This window comes from Eublepharis macularius, chromosome 12, assembly GCF_028583425.1.
Source record: "Eublepharis macularius isolate TG4126 chromosome 12, MPM_Emac_v1.0, whole genome shotgun sequence".
NCBI lineage: Eukaryota > Metazoa > Chordata > Lepidosauria > Squamata > Eublepharidae > Eublepharis > Eublepharis macularius.
Window position 1 is genome coordinate 50,585,465 of NC_072801.1, and position 21,942 is coordinate 50,607,406.

Sequence of the window (21,942 nt, forward strand, 5' to 3'; positions counted from 1 at the left end):
TTGTTGTTATGATTCCTCACTGAGATCCAAGATGGATTACACAGTGCAGGTGAAAATACAATATAATTAATAGCTAGGACATTCACTGAGCAAAAAATAATGAACAACAGCTAGAACATTCAAGGATATTCAGCGAAAGAGGTACAATAGGGAATGGTAGAAGAATAATTGAAAAACAAGCATAAAGTCAAGCCTAGAGATGAAATCTTTCTGAAATAAAGTGTAACTAATTTTCATGGCATATTTAGCAACTTGGAAAACTTGTTAGTAGGTGCATGTCTACATCAGCAGACAGTACCCAATAGCCTAGTCTACAGTCCCTGTCCCTTACCAAGGTATCTCTCTGAGCTACTTATTATGACACAGCCCTATAATCTGGGTATAATGCCTTCCTGAATAATTCAGTTTTGCATAGCTTGTGGAAAGCCAGGGGAGTGGGAGCTTTCCTGACCTTAGGCAGGCCATTACGTAAAGAAGGAGCTACCACAGAGAATGTATGTGTAATGGGCAGATGTTGATTTTGCTTAGCTGCAGGCTGATATCTGCAGAAGGACCTGTCCAGATGAGTGAAGCTGCCCCCTGGACCACCTTGTTCAGGGACTCGTGGAATTGAAGTTGTTTAAACAATTCTTCAGAATTTGTATATGTTTCATCCCCTACAAAGAGGGATGTTAACATTTAAGCATGCAAATCCTTTTAGAATAGGAGTAAGAGATAGAAAAAGAGAGGATTATTTTCTAAACTCAGGTTTCCAACATACATGATTTTAAATCAGATGAGAAAGTTACCACTTTCACACAGACACGTCTACCATACATGTTTCTTTTTGACCACCAAAGGTCCTGGGTTTATGTACACAAATTCCATGAAATTGTGCCTTTTAACTCATATGGGCTCCAGCAGCTCCTCTTGTACCTTAAATTTATGATCATCCAATTTATGAAGTCTCTAATTCCTTTTGAACCTATTCTAAGGCAAATTTTCTATCACCAAGCAATGTAATAATAATGACTGCTGATTTTTTTTTTAAAAAAGGCTGAAATAATATAACAGACCATAAATCAACCTAGCTATTAATGTTATAATAAATAAATAGAAGTATGTCATCATCCCGGTATACTAATCAAACAGGTATTATACTAATCAAACAGGTAAAAGCAAAAAAATAAAATTCACACACACACATAAATCCTCAGGACAGGGTTCAAATCCTGTGGGTGCTTGTACCTTCCAGCTTCTAAGTGCTTAACTGCATATGGCCCAGAACAAACCTATTTTTTTAATTTTATTTTATAATTTCAAGGTAGTTTATAACAGACTATAAATAGATTAATACTCAACCATAAAAGCACATATTGCCTGGAAAAACAATAGAAAGCCATTTAAAACACACAATCCTGAGCAGGTGTACTATGTTCATTTTTTCAATGGTGTTTATTCTCAGGAAAATATTGTTAGGGCTACAGCCATAATATATTAAAGCAATGCAGTCTGCAGTATAAAACTGTCAAACATCAAATGAGATAATCCCCAAACCTACTACAACAGTAGAAGAATCAAGTTTCAATAAACAGTAGTTAAAATAATATAAGTTAATAGAAGAAATAGCACACACACTCTAATTATATACACTCATATATATATATATATATATATATATATATATATATATATATATATATATATATATATATATATAATCCATCCACACAAATATAGTGTTTCTTTTTCTAATGGAGCAAATGAGGGATTCACAAGGTATTTCAGCAGAGGAAATTTATTGTTTCCACTCCCTTACTTTTTCCTGCCTGTGCTGCATCTTCTCCCTCCTTCTGATTGCTGTTGTTGTCCCCTCCCATCAACACCCCTACCTGCACATGCTGTTGCCCCTCCCACATTCACCACTGCCACAATTGCATCTTCCTCATTGGCATGCAAGCTGCCAGATTACAAGGTGTGGGGGTTTCAGCATGCCTTGTGGTCACTATGGGAACGCCAAAAGGGGGTGAAATGAACATGGGTTTAATTCTTGTCATTTGAACAGTCCCAAAATAGTGAGTTTTTTAAAAAAAATAGATTGTTCAGCATACCCTTGGGGCTCTCTGGGTTTTTGCAGAAACGTCATAGAGAGAGGTGTGACTGGTCCTCTTGCATGGATTTAACAACTCGGGAGCGACGTTTCAGATGAGATACAGTGGCATCAAAACATTACATTTTCACCAATCACGTAAATTTATACACATACACAATTCCAAGAATTCATGTTAGGAAAGGGAGAAATATTTTGGAAGTAAAATGGCTGTTACGGAGATAGGCTTTCAGCACGACACATTTACATAACTTAACAGAGGACATGATAATCAGGGTTTAATGAGTAGGAATATCACCGAGTGTTTTACTATGCTCATTCTTTCTGTGTCCATTTGTTTCTTGAGAGTGAAGAGTTAGAAGTACTTTCCCAAGTGCCACTCTGACTTCCTTGTTCCTCAAACTGTAAATAAGAGGATTAATGAATGGTGGCAGGATGGTATAGAAGAGTGAGAGGAATTTGTCCATATCCAGAGAATGGCTCGACTTTGGTTTTAAATACACTGTCATTCCAGAGCCATAGAAAACCACCACCACCATGAGATGGGAGGAGCATGTTGAAAAGGCCTTGCGTCTTCCCTCTACAGATGGTATCTTCAGAATGGTGGACCCAATGCATACATATGACATGAGGACCAAAGCAAAAGGGATTACTGCAAGTAAGGCAACCTCCACTTGGGCTACAAGCTCATTTATAGAGATGTCTCCACAGACCAGGTTGACCATTGGAGGGATGTCACAGAAAAAGTGGTTGATTACATTGGAATTACAAAAATAAGAGGTGAACACTAAGAAAGTCTGGCTGAGTTGCACTGGAACACCAACCAACCAGGAGGCTGCAACCAGTTCATAGCATACTCTACTACTCATAATAAGAGTGTAATGCAGAGGTTGACAAATAGCCACATAACGATCATATGCCATGCCAGCCAAAATGTAACACTCTGCTGCCCCTGTGATGAGGAAGAGGCTCATTTGAAAGGCACAGCCAAAGAATGAAATGGTTTTGTCCTTTGACAGGAGATTTTCAAGCATTTTGGGGATAGTAATGGAGGTGTAGCAGATCTCCAGAAAGCTCAAGTTCCTGAGAAAGAAATACATGGGGCTGTGCAGTGTCTGATCAGTCAATGTAACCATGATTATCAGGCTGTTCCCAGTCAGAGTCAGCAGATAGATGGTGAGGAAAACAAAGAAGAACAAACCTTCTAGACCTGGCAGGTTAGAGAATCCCAGCAACAGGAAGTTATTCACCATGCTCTGGTTTCTTCTCATTTTTTTAATCTGTTGATGGGTGGAGGAAAAAGGTTCAAAGTGAGAAAACCTAGACTTTCTAATAGAAGAGCTACCAAGTAGAATTTTTGCCAAAATTGAAACACGTGTTCTAAGAAGTTCCACAGAAGCACAGGGTGTCTGACTAATATTATAACATTTTGCAAATTAACACATGCACAAAAAGGTAGACCACTGCCCCGAAGAATTGTCAATCAAAACTTCAAATGTGGCAGGAAATAAGAAAGGCAGGGAGGGATACAGTAGGGTTAGCAGGAACTGGTGGGAGCAACAAATTCAGCTGGCAGTGCTCAGGATAGAATCATTTCAGTTTGGGATGAGGACTACATGAAACACTTTACAGGGAAATAACGGCTCCCAGACTCACCTGGGGGCCTGAGTTGCGGGCGATGCGAGGGGAGGCGAGCGGGGAAGCAGCATGGTGGCCGCCATGTTGGGGAGGGGTGGAGAGTGTCCAGGGGCCAGGTAACTCCGCCCAGGCACATCCGGCGCGGGCCCCTGGTCAGAGGGCTCTTCCCCACCCCTCAGCACTTGGCCCATGGCGGCATCCCGCCCAGCCCTCCCTTTTGTCACAACTTCGGACTGCGCAGGCTGCGGATTGGGGCATTGGGCACCGATCCGTTTGGGGGGAAACAGGGCCCTCAGGCTTAGTTTCCCTATTATGGGGATCCCCATAAGGGGTCTGGGGAGTGAGGAATGGCCGGTGCATGCCCAGACGGGGGCTGTCAGTCCGCCTCACTCCCAGGTGACAGGGGATGATCCACACAGGGGTGTACACCCACCTGGCATCCCACTGACTGTCATCCCATGGTTCCCCCCCTCAGCAGGGGTCTGAGGGGGCGTGTGGTTCATCGGCTTGGCAGGCGGGTTAGCCGATGCTCGGATCTGTGCCCTATGCACGCCTTTGCTCCTGAGCTGTAATCTCAATAAAGTTGTGGCCTCTTTACCTCCAGCACTGTGTCTGTGTGTTTCTTGTCGCCGTGTCCCCTCCCCGCTCTCCTCCCCCCATTTAGCACTCACCTGCAAAAAAAACAGCACTTGAAAGGAAGGAAAGAGAGCAGTGGTATTACATGCTTTTGACATGAAGCTGGATTGAGCTTCATGAGAGATTATCGGGGTTGCCGAAGAGCTCTCTGTGCCCTCTCCAGTCTCTCTTCACAAAATCTTAAGGTATTTCCCAATCTGGAACTGGAACTGGTATCATAATGGTATCTGGTAAAGTTGTTATGAGGAGCGAATAAAATTTCTTTTTCCGAAAATCATTTAAGATATAGTCATAAATTCCTCTTATCCTCTTTCAAAAGAAGAATTTCTCTGCGACGTCTTTGTAGTTTTCTGCTACATTATGCACTCTTTTGTACCTTCAGTCTTCATAGGGTTTTGCTGTTGTTATTATACACCACAGAGTGCTCTAGCAGGAGAGTAGGAAGGTTTGGAAAGACAGTGCCTGTTTCTAAGCATCTGTGGAATGAAATTCTGACATTTTGTAGAACGACCCTTCCTATCCCTCCTCTCTTTGAATTTCTCTTTGGATCAAAACAGAATTGATTCAAAACAGACTCCAAACTATGGGGTGCAAACCTTAGCCTTTAAGACTCTTATTGCAACCATGAGCTTGAAGTAGCTATACGGTATGGCAAAGGAGCCCTTTAGCACAACGCTGAAGATTCTTTTTTTCTTAAATCTTCTTACATGTTTCCCTGTCCAAAGTGTCGCAACAAATAGTGACATTCTCTGGAGGACTGGAAGCTTACCTGTCAATTTGACTAATGTCCACTGAACCTTGCAGTGTTCTCAGTTCGTTTGAGTCCTTTCTTTCTTATTGTTTCTTTCTTTTTCCTATTTCTCCCTAGTGTTGAAAACAAACAAGAGACCTCAGGAAGACTAGAACATTGTGGTTTAGTGGTTAGAAGTGCAGACTAAGGTCTGAGTTTAAATTCTGACTCTACCATAAAGTTCTCTGGGTGACCTTGGGCCGGCTATACTCAGCTTACAGGGTTTGGGAGGGGGTTACGACCAAAAGATGGGGGTTGGGTATGCAACCCTGAGATCCTGATAAGGAAGGTGGAATAAGACACATACATACATACATACATACATACATACATACATACATACATACATACATATAGACAGACAGACAGATGAAGAATTCTTCCCGAGGTTTGAGGTATATAGATTTTTATGTTAGGGAAGTGCCTCTATCTTCACCTTTATCAAGTTGCTAGTAGCTTTTTATGAAATTATGGATAACTTCAGATTACTGAGATGGGGATGTACTCTACAGGCAACTGCAGCCTTTTTTATCTTCCTTACATTGTCAAAGAAAATCCTCTTGGTGGGGATTATGCAATACAACAGTCTCACTACCACAATGGTTTCTCTAGCCAGAAAGCTTGATCCATAATGCTACACAAGTAAGCAAAGGAGTGCGAAGGAAACATCTGTGCTGATCTCAACTTAAATTGCCCTAATCGAATAAGAACTTCGACAGATTTGAAGGGAACTTGCAGCGAGCAGAAGTGCTATGTGGATATTAGAGTGGTTATGTACCAAATGGACACTGTTCCACATTCATACAATGCTGGAGTAATGGCAGAATTGATTATTTCTGACATTTCTAACCTTCCTCAAATTCTGTGCCCTTTCCATACATTTTCTCAAAATTCTGCAGGTCGTGTAAAGGTTCTTCTACAAAACTGAAAATCTAGTATCCATAAAGTGTTCAGTACCTCACAGCATTAGTTTGATGCTATTCCATAATTGTAGCAAATTAAGTATAGCAACCATAAGATAGTGAGCAACAAATAAAAAAAAAGAAACAGGACAAGAGACACCATTACAGATGCATCCAAAATCAATTCTAGAAAATGAATCCACTTACCAGCTGTGCTTTGTTTCATCTGCTTGTGAAGTGCCAGTATTTTCTTCATCAAATTTAACTTCATGAAGTATCAGTTCACTGTAAGAAAACAGAATCTCAGCTGAATTTGAGCTGATTTGTACTGTGTTTTCCTTTTGTATCCTCCAAATGACAATTCTGAAACTTTTGCATGTTCCTGACTCCTGGTTCAGGGAATAATATTCCTTAAGGATAGGCCATTTTCCTGAGGTATGAGGAAACAATAATCTAACAAGGTACATTGGCCCACTGGAAGTATGACACACTTTGTACATTAGCCTCTAGTGATGTATCTGTTGTTTCCTTCAGAAAAATAATAGAGACATTTGCCTATCTTAGTCCATCATTGTAGGTACATGAGCTCTGTGTGACTGATTTTAGATATTTAAACAAAAGATTAGAATAACAACTCCAGCTGGGATTTTCTCATCCCATTTTTTTAATTTATTCTAAGGGGCGAGGGGAGGGGAAGAATTATTACATGCAAATTCAGAATTTTAATGCCATATAATAACCAAATTAACAGAGAGACAGTGAGTGATATTTTTATCCCTGACTAGGCTTGGAGAGACCTGGGTTCAAATCCACACTATGGGCCAAACTACAAATGACGAATGACACTTGAATGGCAAGTGTATTCCTCCCTGTTCACTTGCCCTCCACTTGCTCTCCACTCGATCCACTTGCCGTTCAAGTGTCATTTGTCACTTGTAGCTTGGCCCTGTGTCATACAGCTTACTGTGTGATCTCCAGCCAGTAATGGCCAAACTACAAGTGACGAATGACACAGGTTGGACACTTGTCAGCTTCCCTCAAGTTTTGATGGGAAATGTAGGCAGCTTGGCGGAATGTTGGACAAGTGACAGTTGAAAAGTCCATTGGACAGCAGTTGGGGAGGCAAGCTGCAAGACCAGGATGCCTACATTTCCCATCAAAACTTGAGGGAAGCTGACAAGTGTCCAACCTGTGTCATTCATCACTTGTAGGTTGTCCCTTAGGGCCTCATTAGTCTCACCCTCATTAGAGCTGAAGAGTAAATGGTATGTGTGTGTGTTTATGGAATTCTGAATTCTCTGAAGAAAGTAAAGCATAAAAAATCTTGGTAATATCTGGCTTTAGATATTGGCAAGATGGCCTTAGCTCTGCATTACATTGCAGCAGGAGCAGCAGAAGAGGAATTCTTCACCTAATATAGTGAACTGTGTACAATGTAAATTTAATTTTTTTGAAGAAGTGATTATATGTGTGGAATTCTGGGGGAGTAGCCCTTCTCTGATGGTAAGGTACAAGGGATTGGAGAGACCCTCTAGGGGCCAAGCTACACATGACGAATGACACTTGAACGGCAAGTGGATTGAGTGGAGGGCAAGTGAACAGGGAGAAATACACTTGCCAGTCAAGTGTCATTCGTCATGTGTAGCTTGGCCCTAGAACAGTAAACTCCAGGGACAAATGAGGTACAGAAAAAGTTCATTGAATTAGCAGACTGTACAGCTACTTGCTGACTCATTCCAGAACAGGAAACTCCTCCAATTCTAGACTCTTTGATAGGATAGATTAAATCTTCTTCTGCCATTCTGAGGAGCTTGTCCAAAAGGTTTGTAGTATATGTGTTTGAGATCTAAACAAAAAAAAAATGTAGCGCACTTACAACAAGTAAAAATTAAGTCACTTATTTAGGTATAAGAAGTAGGATAAAAGAACTAAATGTTCCTAAATTGAAAATCAATAGGGCTGAAGGAAAAAATGCTGAAAGAAATGGAGCACAAGATCAGGCAAGGGCATGTGACTTAGCTCTTGGCCTCCGTGCTCTATTTTTCTAGCTAGAGATGCCAACCCCCTGCTAAGGGGACGGGGTCCCCTGCTCCAGCCCCCAGCCCCCAGCACTGCTCATCTGGCTGGTAGGGGGCAAGGTATGGGGAGGCTGGCCAGAGCACATGGCAAAATGGTGTGCATGCACTCCCCAGGCCCGCAGTCATGTCACTAACAGTTTAAACTGGAAACGAGCAGGTCTCATTAGGGCCCATTATTTAGAAATTGGTCCCAAACACAGAGAAAACACGGTTGAGACCGTGTCGCTACCAGTTTAAACCAGAAGTGATGTCATTGGGGACAGGGGGACCTGACAACTCTGTCAGTAGCGAAAAAAAAACCAGACTCTGCTTGAGGATTCAGAGAAAAGAAGGGAATTGCCACCCCAGTCAGAATGAAGAGACAGACACCAAGCTGGATTTAAGGGCCACTTTATTAACTATACACAATTAAAACAAGCCAAACAGCAGCAAGGACCTAAAGCGGTACAGGTCAAGCCACGGGGTCCCCATAGACCACCGCCTTGACCTGTCTGGGCGAGCCCCGAAGCGGACCCATCCGCTGGATGGGGTGGACCCAGCTGGCCAGGCAATTTGGTCACCCCCCTTTAAGCTCCTGAACACCTCAGCCCTATAGCAGTGAGGGAAGGACTTGCAGACTGGGGTTCCTGAAGGCAGCCTGCCTCTGCATCTGGCAGCCGTCAAAGCAGTACCAGCCCTTTACGCAGGCCCCTCTTCCCACCATAGGGAAGCACCAAGGGTGCTCACCGGCCCACACCCTACTCCAACTCAAACCAGCTAGGACACTCTTAACAGGCACCACCCATAGCCAATCACCTCAATCCTCAGACATCGGTGCAAGGTAGGCAAAAAAAACCCCTAACCTATGCCAATTCGGAAAGAGGGGAGAAAAATTCCTACCTGGCTCTGGAAACAGCAGCCGGCTAATCCTGCACCAACATAGGGAGAGGCGGGTGGGCCGAGCAACTAGCTGCAATGGCTGGGAAGGGCAGAGCAGCCTCCAAAGGCACTTGCTCCGTCCTCCCAGCCACTCCTTATTAGGAAAGGGGGGTGCCGTCTTCCCCCTCTGGCGTGGCAATGAACGGCCCCTGGCTCAGCAGCATTGCTGCATGCCAGGAAAGGGCCACATTTGACTTACATGCTGATTCACAGCTGCCTGTCTTCACTGTTGCGAATCCAGAAGTGTCTGTTGAACATGCTCCAAGCAGGAAATATTCCAGCTTGGAACATGTTAGAAAGTTTCCAAAATCTATGGCACTGAAGCAAAGGTTATAGGGAAGGTGATTTGCATCAACCAATTTTAAAGTTTTTTAAAAAATTAATATGCAGTACTTTATAGAATTCTTTTGGGTTTTGGCAGCAAATATGGTCATCTCAAAACTCAGTTTGTTGTATTATTTAAGTAATGCTAAGCTTTATTTTTGTAGTGACCAGGATATATTGAACCACATTTCCAGATTACCTTATACCGAAAACCTATTGGTCACCAAACATATCTACATGCCTCCAGTCATCTTTCCAAACACACCGAACAATCCATTGCCTACAGCCTAGCTCTACCCTACAACAGCATCTTCTCCAGTCCTTCTGTAATAGATCGTCATCTGCAAAATTTTCAACAGAGATTTCTGGAATTACAAAACCCACTGGATGTAGTAAGAAAACAGATCGACAAAACCAGAAGGATACCAAGGGATGGCCTGCTACAAGATAAGCCCAAACAAAACGGTTACAGAACACTACTGGTATAGTTTCCAGCTCAAACCAGTTCAACTCATCATTAATGACCTGCCGCCTATGCTGAACAATGATTCTGTTCTCTCACAGGCATTGGAAGGCAACCCTTGTCTTGCCCAAAGACAGCCCTCAGCCATTAACAACTCCTCACTCATAACAATGCACTTCCCAACATGGACATGAATTCTGGAACTAAGGCCTGCAATAAACCAAGATGCCAATTCTGTTCCTATATTCACTCTAACTATATAATCACTGGAACCAACAACACCAACTATATCATTTCAGACTTACTCGCTTGTTCATCTTCCAGCATTTTATGTATACCATCAAGTGTCAGCAATATTCTTTAACTTTGTTATATTGGGCAAGCAGATCAATCCCTTCACAAAAGAATAAATTGACATAAATCTGTTATCAAAACTTGCAACATTTGAAAACCAGTGGGAGAATATTTCAGTCTTCCAGAATATTCCATTGCTGACCTAAAAGCAGCAGTTTTCAAGCAAAGAAATTTCAAAGGAAAATTGCAATGCAAGATTGCTGAAGTTGAGTTTATTTGCAAATGCAGAACATTGGAACCCCCACCCCCCACCAAAGACCTGAATCTTGCTGTTCTTGCAGTATAGATGCAGAATTTCTGCTTTTCAATCACACCCCAACTCTCTCAAGCTAATTACAGTATTATTATCGCTTACACCCTTACTTTAAATACACCTCCCACCTTCTGGTTGGATAAAACCCTACATACTTCAATTTCTAAATGTATCTGAAGAAGAGAGCTTTGACCCTCAAAAGCTAACACCATGGAAATATAGTTGGTCTTTTAGGTGCTACTGGACCTGAATCTTTCTTTTTTACTGTAGATCAACACAGCTACTCACTTGACACTATTTCCAGATAGTACTCTGCCATGTTCTTCAGACAGCCTTCTTCAGACAGCCTTCTCCTTGTGGTGTCCTCTCTTTGTTCAGGGATTTGGAATGGCTTACTAGAGTGCATCTGGAGGGCACTTTCTCTTTTTCCATTCAAAAGGACATATAATATGGTTTCATTTCAGAGGTGTTGGAGGGGGACAAGTTCTTCCGGCAAATCTGGCTGAGTTTTTATGTTGTGTATTTTTATCTTGTTGGTAGTTATATTTTGTTGTATCAAGCCAACTTTTCTGAAGCTTCCACTGAGAGCCAAACTAGACAAAACAAATTACACGAGGTTATGTGAGTATCTAGAATCATGTATGTTCCTACATGCCAGTGTCCATTTTACCCCCAGTGAACATGTGTCCTGTAGCCCTAGTCTGTACACATGTTGGAGAACTGATTCAGGGCCAAGCTACAAGTGACAAATGACACTTGAACGGCAAGTGTATTCCTCCCTGTTCACTTGCCCTCCACTTTTGCTCCACTCGATCCACTTGCCGTTCAAGTGTCATTCGTCACGTGTAGCTTGGCCCGTAGTCACGGTTTCAAGTGCCCATGGTCATAATCAGCAAGTCATCATTGCAGAGCATCGATCTGAGTGGCTTCCGCTTCCCTGTCCCCTCTTTTTGCCCTTAGATCTGGCTTACCCCCCAACAGTTTTCCTTTTAATCTGGTATGTTTTTAATTCTTCCATTTTCTAGTTGATGCTGCCATCTCCCTACTCCTCTTTCCTGCACCCTCCTCCCCCCTTAACTTCCTCCTTTTCCTCTCCATGCAGCATCTTCAGTCGGGATAAGGAGGAGGTGGGGAGAAAGATCATGGCAACAGGATTAAGCATCTGAGCAAAACTTCAGAAACATGCCTGATACATGTGCCTGAAAAAGGTGGGGCTCATTCTCCAGTTCGGCTTGGCTATACAGAGCAAATTGGCTAAATTTGGTTTTTGTTCCCAATGGGAAATGCAATTTGGGGGTTTCCGAGAGGGTCTGGGGGGAATTTTAGGACCTAATTTTACCAAATTCGCTGGGGACCTACTTCTAGCTGTTCTCTAAACGCTCCTTAAGCTTCATGAAGCTTGGACTTCAGGGGGGCATTTTATAGGCCCCAAAAGAAGGTGCCCCCAGCCACCTCCAATATTTTCTGTGGGGAACACCAGGGGAGCTATCTAGGGGAATGGGTGTGGCATTTTACAAGCAAAATCCACCATATTTTCAGGGGAGCTAGTCCTAACTGTCCCCTACAGACCCTCCAAGATTCAGGGAGATTGGACCCTGGGAAAGGCATGATCTATGGGTTGCTGTCAGTGTTTCTGCACAATAGGAAAAAAATGGGGTGGCTAATGGCACCTTCTTTGGGGAATCCTAAAATGCCCTCCCCAATGTCCAGTCTCCCTGAAACTAGGGGCAGGGGTCTTTAGAGGATAGCTAGCAGTAGGTCTGCTGAAAATTTTGTAGATATATTTTGCAAAATGCTACCCCCATCCCCCTAGATAGCCTCCATAGTTTTCCCCATAGGTAATAATGGAAATGGGAGATAACTGGGAGTGGGGACAAACAGGCAGGAAATAGTTGATTTTTAACTGACAACTGCATAGATGCTCCCTTTCCTGGTAGGCCAAGCTGTAAGATCTCAGCAGATGTATGGAACCCCTACCTCTGAATCAGACCAGACACAAGTAATCCAGAATATATTTTATTCTATATTACTCTAATTTAAATTGAAGACATACAACACCTTAAAGTCTAAAACATTATTGCTGTGACATGATTTTAATTGTGGGCTAGAGCACACCTCATCAGATGCATGATAATGGACAGTCAGTAAGCAGACATATATACACACACAGTGACATGAAAAAATCTCAACAAAAGTCATTAAATATGAGAAGCAAAAATCATGATTTATGATGTAAAATTTAAACATGAGGTAAGTACATTGATTATTCATAGCAACAGTAGCGATCATAGTCTCCCTTGTACTGCTTGACGGCTCCCCTAGACAAGTAATGCCCTCCTACTTTATGGCAAGGTGCCATGCGCGTGGATGGCTTGTGCCCGGGGCAGCGGGACTCGCCCAGACAGGTCAGGGCAGAGGTCCAGTAGTGACCCCAGGGCCTGACCTATACCGCTAGTTAGGCCCTTGACATGTATATATGTCGTAAATATGACATGTAAATATGGCCTGTTTAGATCCCCAAAACTGGTGTTTGTCTCTTCTTTCCGTCTGGGGTGGCAAATACCTGATCTTTGATCAAGCCTTGGGAAGTGCATCAAAATTTCTCAGTGAATTCTAATGCATCAGTTTTGCCCTTTTAGCTGAAGAATTGTGACCATTAGGTCAACTGAGATAATGAAAAATATATGAATCTTTAAGATGCCACAAGACTCGGGTTAGTTTTCGGCTGGGGAAGAAACATAAAACACAGCTATACTCTCTAGTTTAGACTGTTGCTGCGAAGAGAGGGAAAAAAGTTACAGACAAGTAGTCAATAAAGTGTTCAATAACAAGTGTTTAATAAAGGAAGTTTTGAGGGTCATGTCCCTGATGACATTTCAGTAGTTGCCTAGTTAAATGTACTGAGCCACAACAGAGACAAGGCAATTCTAAGTTGGAGGAATGAAATACATACTCACTGGTATGATCAGAGTTAATTTCTATAGTTTCCTGAGAAAACAAAAGGATGGAATGGAGAATAGCTCACAACTTCCAAGATTTAATCTAGTAGATAGTGGATGTTATAATTTTATCTTCTACCTTGGTATTTTCTGAATTGATTTCTGAGACATCTCCAGTTCAAGAAGGAAGGAACCTCTTCTGAACATTTTTATATTTTAGACTGTCATAAATGGTTGGCATTATACCTTGTGTTTCTAAAGTCTCCTGTTTAGTATTCTATCCCCATTGTCAGTTTCTACACTTAAGCAAACAAGATTGAGGGGGATCCATTCGAAGACATCATGTAAGCTTCAGCAGTTCAAATCCCTTATACGTTGTGAGTATTAACTTTATTTTCATTAATATGGAATATTTCATTCATTAGGTTCAATTAAATGCAATAATTTTTGTGATCTTTCTTTTTTGGGGGTACTTTAAAAAAATCTGTTTAAGGCTAATTATATAGCAAAAATGGTGAGGCTTACACAATTCACACACATGAGAGAAACCCAAATAAGATCATTTCTATTCAATTCAGAGTGTTTTTGGCTGACAAGACATAATTCAAACAAGCAAACTTGATTTACATTTATTCTCAATATTATTATATTTACTAAGTATGAGGTTATGTTGCTAACTCGGGTGGGAATGTGGCATGGTATATCCTGATCTCATCGGATCTTGGAAGCTAAGCTGGATCAGCCCTGGTTGGTAATTGGATGGGATACCACCAAGGAAGATTGCTCTGCAGAGGAAGGCACTGGCAAAACACTTCTTCTCCTCACTTGCCTTGAAAAGCCCTTGATAAAGTCACTGCCATAAGTTGGTTGCAACTTGACAACACTCATATAACTATTGCCAAATTGTTTCTATTTGTCAAGTTAGCAAAATGTATTTAAAAATCTTTTTTTAAAAAAACTTATTGAGTTGGATTCAACTAGTTTTTCTGCGGGTGAAAAAAAAGGAGGATGGATCCTCTTTGACCACGCCGAAAAGTTATGCTGGGAATCAGGGGATCCATATGGACCAATTTCATGTAGAATAGGAGCTGTAGAAAGGAGTTTGCCACTATTGAGTGAAAAAGCTGGCTGGATCCTGCTTTTTTAAAGAGACGTTATCATATCAAATGAAGAAGCAAAAAGGATATGCCTTATTTTTGGAAGCAGGCCATGGTTCACACAATGATAAATACTTTTGAGGCTTAGGGTCTGATTACATGAGACATGAAACACAAGGTGGGTGGGGGGAACCCATGTTTAATGACTGACCACACTCACCTTCCAAATTGTGAGTCTCGGGGGGACAGGTTCCTGAGCACGCACATGGAGCAGGAGAGTCTTCATTAGTCCCTGCTTTCCAGCTTGTGTTTGCAGGCAGAAAAGAGCTGTAGAGAGCAGGTGGTCTGTCTTAGTGCCAAGACATGTGTCTTCCCAGCAGATACATGGAATGGGCAGTAAGAGAAACAGCCTCCAACAAGTTTAAGTAAACCAATGAAATAGATTTTATTAGTAATCAGTGGGTTGGATCCAGCCAGCTCTTTCACTCAGCCCTACCCAATTACTTTCCTTACTAGAGCCTCTGCCTCACATGGTTTATATACCCACATGTCCAATGACCATAAGCAAAGCCTTTTTAAGTGATCAAAGGGAACCCTTATCTCCTTTTTCACCAGCAGTACAGATGGTTGGGCCCAACCTGCAATCGGTGACAGTAAAAATAAGCCACTAAAAATACCAATTCTGCAACAGATTCTTTCTGTAGGGATTATTGCATTTCTTAGTTGCATGTCCCCTAGCGTGACTATAATTTTATTCTCTGTTCCATTATCTTCCCATCATCTTCCATTATCTACAATATTGCTTTGTTTTACAGACATAGCCTACTCCTTTCAAATGATTTGGTTTTCTCTTGTTTCTGCAGATCTTTCTGACAGACATGGGACTAGGAAACCAGACCAGAATCCAGGAATTTATCCTCCTGGGATTCCCCACCATCATGGAACTTCAGGTACTGCTGTTTGTAATATTCCTTGTGGTCTACATCCTGACACTCCTAGAGAACATTGTGATTGTGACCTTGATCAAGACAAACAGCAATCTCCACAAGCCTATGTATTATTTCCTTAGTCACCTATCTTTCCTGGAAACCTGGTATATTTCTGTAACTGTCCCAAAGCTTCTAGTTAATTTCCTCACAGAAAACAAAAGTATCTCCTTTGAAGGCTGTATGGCCCAGCTCTATTTCTTCATATCTCTTGTTTGCACTGAGTGCGTCCTCTTGGCAGCTATGGCCTACGATCGCTATGTTGCCATTTGTGACCCATTACGCTACCCAGTCATTATGACTGCTCGGCTCTGCTTGCAGCTAGCTGTGGGATCTTGGCTTGCTGGCTTCCTTATCTCTATGCTGAAGGTGTTTTTCATTTCCCGCCTGACCTTCTGTGGACCCAACATCATCAACCACTTTTTCTGTGACATTTCACCTTTGCTCAACCTCTCTTGCACAGATCGGACAGTAGCAGAGATGGTGGATTTTGTATTTGCCCTCATCATCCTTTTAATTCCACTGTCAGTCACAATTGTCTCCTATGTATGCATAATAGGTACCATTTTACGTATCCCCACTGCCCAGGGCAAGAGAAAAGCTTTCTCCACCTGTGCTTCACACCTGACTGTAGTTATCATCTTCTACTCAGCTACCCTCTTCATGTATGCTCGACCAAGGAGAATTCATTCTTTTAATCTAAACAAGTTTGTGTCAGTTGTATACACTATTGTTACCCCTATGCTGAACCCCTTCATTTACTGTCTACGAAATCAGGAAGTAAAGGATGCCCTGAAAAAGATTTTTTCTGGCTTGATCGCTGACTCCATGAGTAGTGATCACTAGGCTCATGCAAGCGGGGCTTATAAAGAGTTCACAAATAATTGTGCTGGGTAGGGGGGAAATTATGATTGAGAAATTCCACCTACGTTCCACACACATACTACATACCCAAATCTCCCACTCCAGGGTTCAGCTCTCAGGAGCTTGACCAGGCTAATTTATCCTTCATTTCCCTTCTTTAACTGACTCTCAACATACTATGCCTCTTCCAGCATGATTAGTCATTATCAGGACATCCTACCCTTTTTTGGTTCATTTACAAAATTGTATTTTTTTTCTGCCTATCTCTAAGGGCCAAGCTACACATTACGAATTACACTTGAACAGCAAGTGTATTTCTCCCTGTTCACTTGCCCTCCACTCAATCCACTTGCCATTCAAGTGTCATTCGTCATGTGTAGCTTGGCCCTGAGTATTTAGAAATACTGGGGAAATTGGCATGCTGCTTTTGAGAGTGGCATGAGCCACCCAGTTTACTACTACAAGTAGTGATTATAATGATAATAGTTGGACAGGTAAAGGGTTGGATCCAAGCAGCTGTGGGACCATCCCACAATGCTTTGCTAGTGATCATGGGACTGACAGGTACAAAAACCACGTTGGATCGAGGTTGTAGTATGGAGCAGAATTGGATGAGATTGAGTGGAAACATGGACTAGATCCAAACCATAGTCCTTGCATTTAACGGTTTATGCATAAGGCTGCTTTCACACGAGTTGGGTAATGGCACTCTCAATGCACTATATCAAGAGTTTGCAATTGGATTTTCCTGTTTAACATAGCAAAATCCAGTTGCAAATGATTGCTATAGTGCAAACAATGTTATCCAATGTGAGGCAAAGCAGCCTTAGAAACAACCTACAAACTAGAATTAAACCTCCAGCTGAACCATTTGGAATTAAATTTTATATTCATTATTTTCTTGTGAACAACTACTCGTACCAAAGCAAGATTAAATCATTTCTGATTCAAATGTTATTAACATTGAGGAAAATGAGCACAGAGAAATAAAAATGACCTTATCTAAGAATGTTGCAAAATCAAAACTAAGACAAAATTTGACCTCATGGCACACTTTAAATTGGATTCACCCCTGCCCCCAATAAAATTTTCTCAAGCAACTTCAGGTGAAGTCTTTATTTTTTCAGTCCTGCTGTAACTGGGAGGACAATCATATGAGAAAACAAGTTAAAATGAGGGAAATTTACTTGAAATTTCCTTCCCCCACAAAATTAATTACAATTCAATTTCAAAGCTCTTGATACTATCCGATTGCAAGTGGAGAAAATTAATAACCTCTCTGTTTATGGAAGAACCTTTAAAACTAGGAATGTTAAATTGGAAGTTTTAAGGTGTGTGTGTGAAATAAATCACCTAAATCTGTGATTACAACTGAACTACATAGTAACTAATTTTGGAGTGTTCTGTTATGATGTATATCAATGTGACAGAAATGTTAAGAGAGGGAATAAAATATGAAGTAAATGTAAAAGGTATTCAGTGCACAGTGGAATGCTGCAGGTGGACAGTTCCATAGAAACTTTATAGTCTTCTTTGAGAATGTAACAGCATTATTGACTAGAAAACTGTCTGGAAGCGACAGTTGGTACAGAATATTGTGGCCACAATGTTGACTAGAGTAGGTCATAAGGACCATATCACTCTGTTCCATCTACATTAGTTACTAGTTTTCTTCTGGACCCAATTCAAGGTGCTGATATTGACCTTTAAAACCTTCTACAGATTGCAGCCAACATAACTTAAGGACTATCTTCTCCCATATGAATCTATCCATCCACTTTTTTGGAGGCCTTGCTTTGGATTCCCTCCTGCCATCTGAGGCTAGAGGGGTGGAACTGGCAACCCAAAAAGGGGACTTTTTTGTTTGTGGCACCAACACTTCAGAACTTCCTCTCCAAGTCGGTCTCCCTCTATCATTGTCTTTCACCAGTAGATGAAGACTTTTTTTTTCTGGCAAAATTGTTGTTGGCCCTCCTCTCTGGTTTAGATTTTATGTGTCTTTACAAGTTTCTGTTGAATTATTTAATATACACTGTATTTCCTTTCCTTTAATGGTACAGTTTTAGTAGCCATAGTTTGAAGTCTAACCACACTAATTCAGGGTGGGGAAGTAGGGGTGGTACTACAAGGCCTTCTCTAATTATAAAAGTGTTTTGGTTTTAATTTTATGCTGGGTTACTAGCAGGAAAGAGGCCAAAGGGTCAGTAATATTCAGATTGTCACCATGAAGAAGAAAAGAGAGACTCTATTTATAAATGGAGTATAATATATACTTTATTTTAAATATTGTTTTAATGTTGAAGTGTTTTAATGCTTTGATGTTCACCACCTTGGGAGCCCTATTTTGATGGTAAGGCAGCATAGCAATGTTTTACATAAATAAATAAAGTAAAATATTGGGTTATTATGCTCCATCACTGAATTTAGTTATAATTTTTGATGTAAAACTTATTCTTGTGTACAGCAACACAGTCATCGAAGTGATAGGAGCTGTGTAACTGACTGAATTGGATGAATGCATCAATTTACCCTTATGTCAATGTTGTTCTTTATATTTATTCATTTAAAAATATCTATATGCTTCTTTCTTTTTCAAATATGACTGGAAGCATCATATAAAATATTATTTATTATTATACTATTGATTTATTTTCTTCACTCATACCACACCGTTGTTTCCCCCTGGGGACCCAAAGTGGCTTATGTCATTCTCTGCTCCATTTTTTCCTCAGAACTACCCTGTGAGGTAGGTTAGAACTGAGTGTATGTGTCCTAATCTTCCATGGCAGATGGGGGATCTGAACCTGGGACTCAAAGACCCTAGTCTGACACTTTAACCACTACACCAGAATGGTTCTCTAAAAAATAATGCAACATAAGTGATAAAATACTTTTTAAAAAAAACATTGCAGCTACAAATAGTCACAGCAGCCCGACCAATACCATGCAATGGCAGATGAGGCAGTGACAGAGACCAAACTAGATGCTAGCAGGTGCGGAAAGAGATCTCGATTAGTTTGTTCTCATCTGCTCAAGGGTACTTAAAGACATTCACATAACCACTCTTTCAGTGCAATCCTAAGAAAAGTTACTCCAGTCTAAGCCCATTGAAATCAATGGTCTTAGACTGGAGTAACTCTGCTTAGGATTGCACTGACAGTCTAAGGAAATCAAGTGGTTTGCAGCACATTCATGTTATCTTCACAACAACCATGTAAGGTAGGCTAGGAGAGAGACTGTGAGTTGGTCATGGTCACTCAGTAAACTTGGTACCTAAACAGGAGTTTGGATGTGCCCCCCCCCCCTCATCTAAGCATACCATTCTGGCCAATGTGCCAGAGAGTACCTCCCCAAGATCCTGTAAATAAAAAGTCTCAGTATAGGGAACAAGGATATGTAGTGAAAATACCTTTGATTTCTGTGTGAATGGAAATGAGTTCTGTAGTTCTGAAATAAGAAATCTTAATTACTAGCTTCAAATGTCTCAACTTTCCAGTTGTTAAATAGGTACATATATGAATAGTTATTCACATTTAAGGTATAAGGTGCTGTAAATTACAACCATAATTGCAAACTGTGGTATGGAAAAGTCAAAAGGCATAAATGAGCAAAGATCTAGGCAGCTCAACTTTCTAATCCCTGAACACAGAAAGAAAAATTCTAGTTCCCCTGGTAATTTTTACAGTCAAGAGAAATTCTGCTGAATTCTTATACAGCAGATAGATAATTCTGGCAGGCACCTTCCACTTCATAACAACTTAATTATTTCTGTTCAGGCAGTTGTAGTGATTTCTCCTAATAGATTCTTCCTGAAGTGTCTCATTTTCTGTCAGAAGTAAAATCAACTAGGGAAAAAGCAAACTGAAATGCATTGCAAACATCTGTAAATCTCACTGCAAAAACTGGAATGAAAAAGGACTGGCCAGCAGGTTACATGAAAAGGCCTGTTTTGGTTCATCTTGAGCTCAGGTAAAAGTTCAGTTACTTGTCATTTGTTTTTGTTGATTCAATTTTTGAAAATGTCAGTCGAGATCCTTAATTTCTTCTGGCACTGGATACAATGCTCTAGAAGAGATGGAAGATAGCAGGAAAGAAAGGACACTGAAACAGTGGTTCAGTGAGAAAGCCCAAATCCACAGAAACATCATAAACATGAGCAAGAGTTTCTCTCTTTCTTTGCATACAGAGTGAATTTTATTTTTTCCTTAAATTACCTGATGTCCAATATAATATTGCAAGTCTTCTTTTGAAATGCAATTGTGTTTGAACAGCTGCAAATATGATTTTGGCAGATGTTTGGAGGGACTGTATGCTGGTCTTTCAGTTGCACTTCTCTAGACTGGGCACAATATTTATGTACTTGAATATTTGTATCAGCTTATGTGCACACACTTACCTTGTTGTACAGAACTGTGGAACATTTATCCCTCATATTTTCTACTTATGAGGCTATCTTATGTACCTTTACTGATCAGTGTGATAGGGTAAATAACAGTGCTGTTCTAAGAACTCTTTCCTGAGAATAAGCACCACTGAAAAGACTTGAATAGGATTCTGAATACACCTGCTTAGGATTGCTTTCTAGAACATAGGACTAGGACTGGAGAGACCTGCGTTCATGTTTTCACGTATCCATGAATCTGGGTACCAAAGCAAAGTTACTTTAGTCTAAATTGGCTGAAATCAGTGGAGGATGGTAGTGTAAGTGACCCTGAGTCAGTCATTCTCAGCCTGTTTAAGCTACCACACTTGACAAATGGTCAAGAGAAGTATTTATGCTGTGTTGTACTGAGCTTCTTGGATAAAACTTGGCATGGAATTGTAATAAATGTACCTGCTTCTTCTCTATTACACGACATGGTGAAAATGATTGAAATGCGGCACGGTTAGTTCAGCTCCCAAACAGTAATAGGGAAATGTGGTGAGAAAAGAGTCACAAATTGCAGGGGGAAGGTTTTTTTCTTCTACTGACATCCATTAAATTTCTTTATGTGTAAGTTCCCATTTTGGTAAATGGAAATCTGACAGAACTTCCCAAATTTAAGATATGCCTCTAGATTTTAGGGAATTGTTTTTGCATTAATTTTGGCAATGGTGAAGCCACAGTCTGGTGACAGCAGTGAGTGAAAATTCCAAGAATCTCATTCTGAGAAGAAAGATTGTAGGTTTTCCAAAATATTATAGCATGTTGTTATTTAGGGTGTTTTCTTAATAAAGCATTTTCACAAAAAGTTGCTCAGGCTGGGGGGATTTACAGCTTTAATTTTTCAATAAATGATGCAGATGAGAGACACTTGTAGAAGGGATAATTTAGCTATTTTTACCCCACTTTTCTCCCCCATTGAAGCCAAAAGAGGCTTACAACATTGTTCTCCCTTCTTCATTTTCTCCTTGAAAGAACCACTCTATGAATTAATTTAGAATGAGAGCATGTGACTGGCCCAAGGTAATTCACTGAGCATCCATGGCAGAGTGGACATTTGAAACAGGGTGTCCCAGATTCTGGTCAGATGTTCTAACCATTATACTGTAGGTCAGTAGCAGACTAAACATTTTGTATGTGTAGAAGGTCCCAGGTTTGATATATGGCATCTCCAGTTAAAACAGGAAA

At 40.9% G+C, this 21,942-nt stretch overlaps 2 protein-coding genes across 2 annotated transcripts; one reads left to right on the forward strand and one right to left on the reverse strand.

Moving 5' to 3' along the window:
- Positions 1-2,367: 2,367 nt before the first annotated feature.
- Positions 2,368-3,360, reverse strand: LOC129339205 (olfactory receptor 10C1-like). The gene has a single exon (XM_054993803.1). The coding sequence runs from the start codon at positions 3,358-3,360 to the stop codon at positions 2,368-2,370; it is 993 nt and encodes a 330-aa protein (XP_054849778.1).
- Positions 3,361-15,359: 11,999 nt separating this feature from the next.
- On the forward strand, positions 15,360-18,074 carry LOC129338477 (olfactory receptor 6B1-like). The gene is made up of 2 exons (XM_054992751.1): positions 15,360-16,268; positions 18,045-18,074. The coding sequence occupies exons 1-2, from the start codon at positions 15,360-15,362 to the stop codon at positions 18,072-18,074; spliced, it is 939 nt and encodes a 312-aa protein (XP_054848726.1).
- Positions 18,075-21,942: the final 3,868 nt, after the last annotated feature.

What these genes read in the sequence shown, in the direction of transcription:
- LOC129339205 (XM_054993803.1), bottom strand. Translation starts at nt 3,360, where the DNA reads ATGAGAAGAAACCAGAGCATGGTGAATAACTTCCTGTTGCTGGGATTC.
- LOC129338477 (XM_054992751.1), top strand. Translation starts at nt 15,360, where the DNA reads ATGGGACTAGGAAACCAGACCAGAATCCAGGAATTTATCCTCCTGGGA. An exon ending in TAAAGGATGCCCTGAAAAAG is followed by an intron (nt 16,269 to 18,044) that starts ATTTTTTCTGGC and finishes GACCTTTAAAAC; the next exon opens with CTTCTACAGATTGCAGCCAA.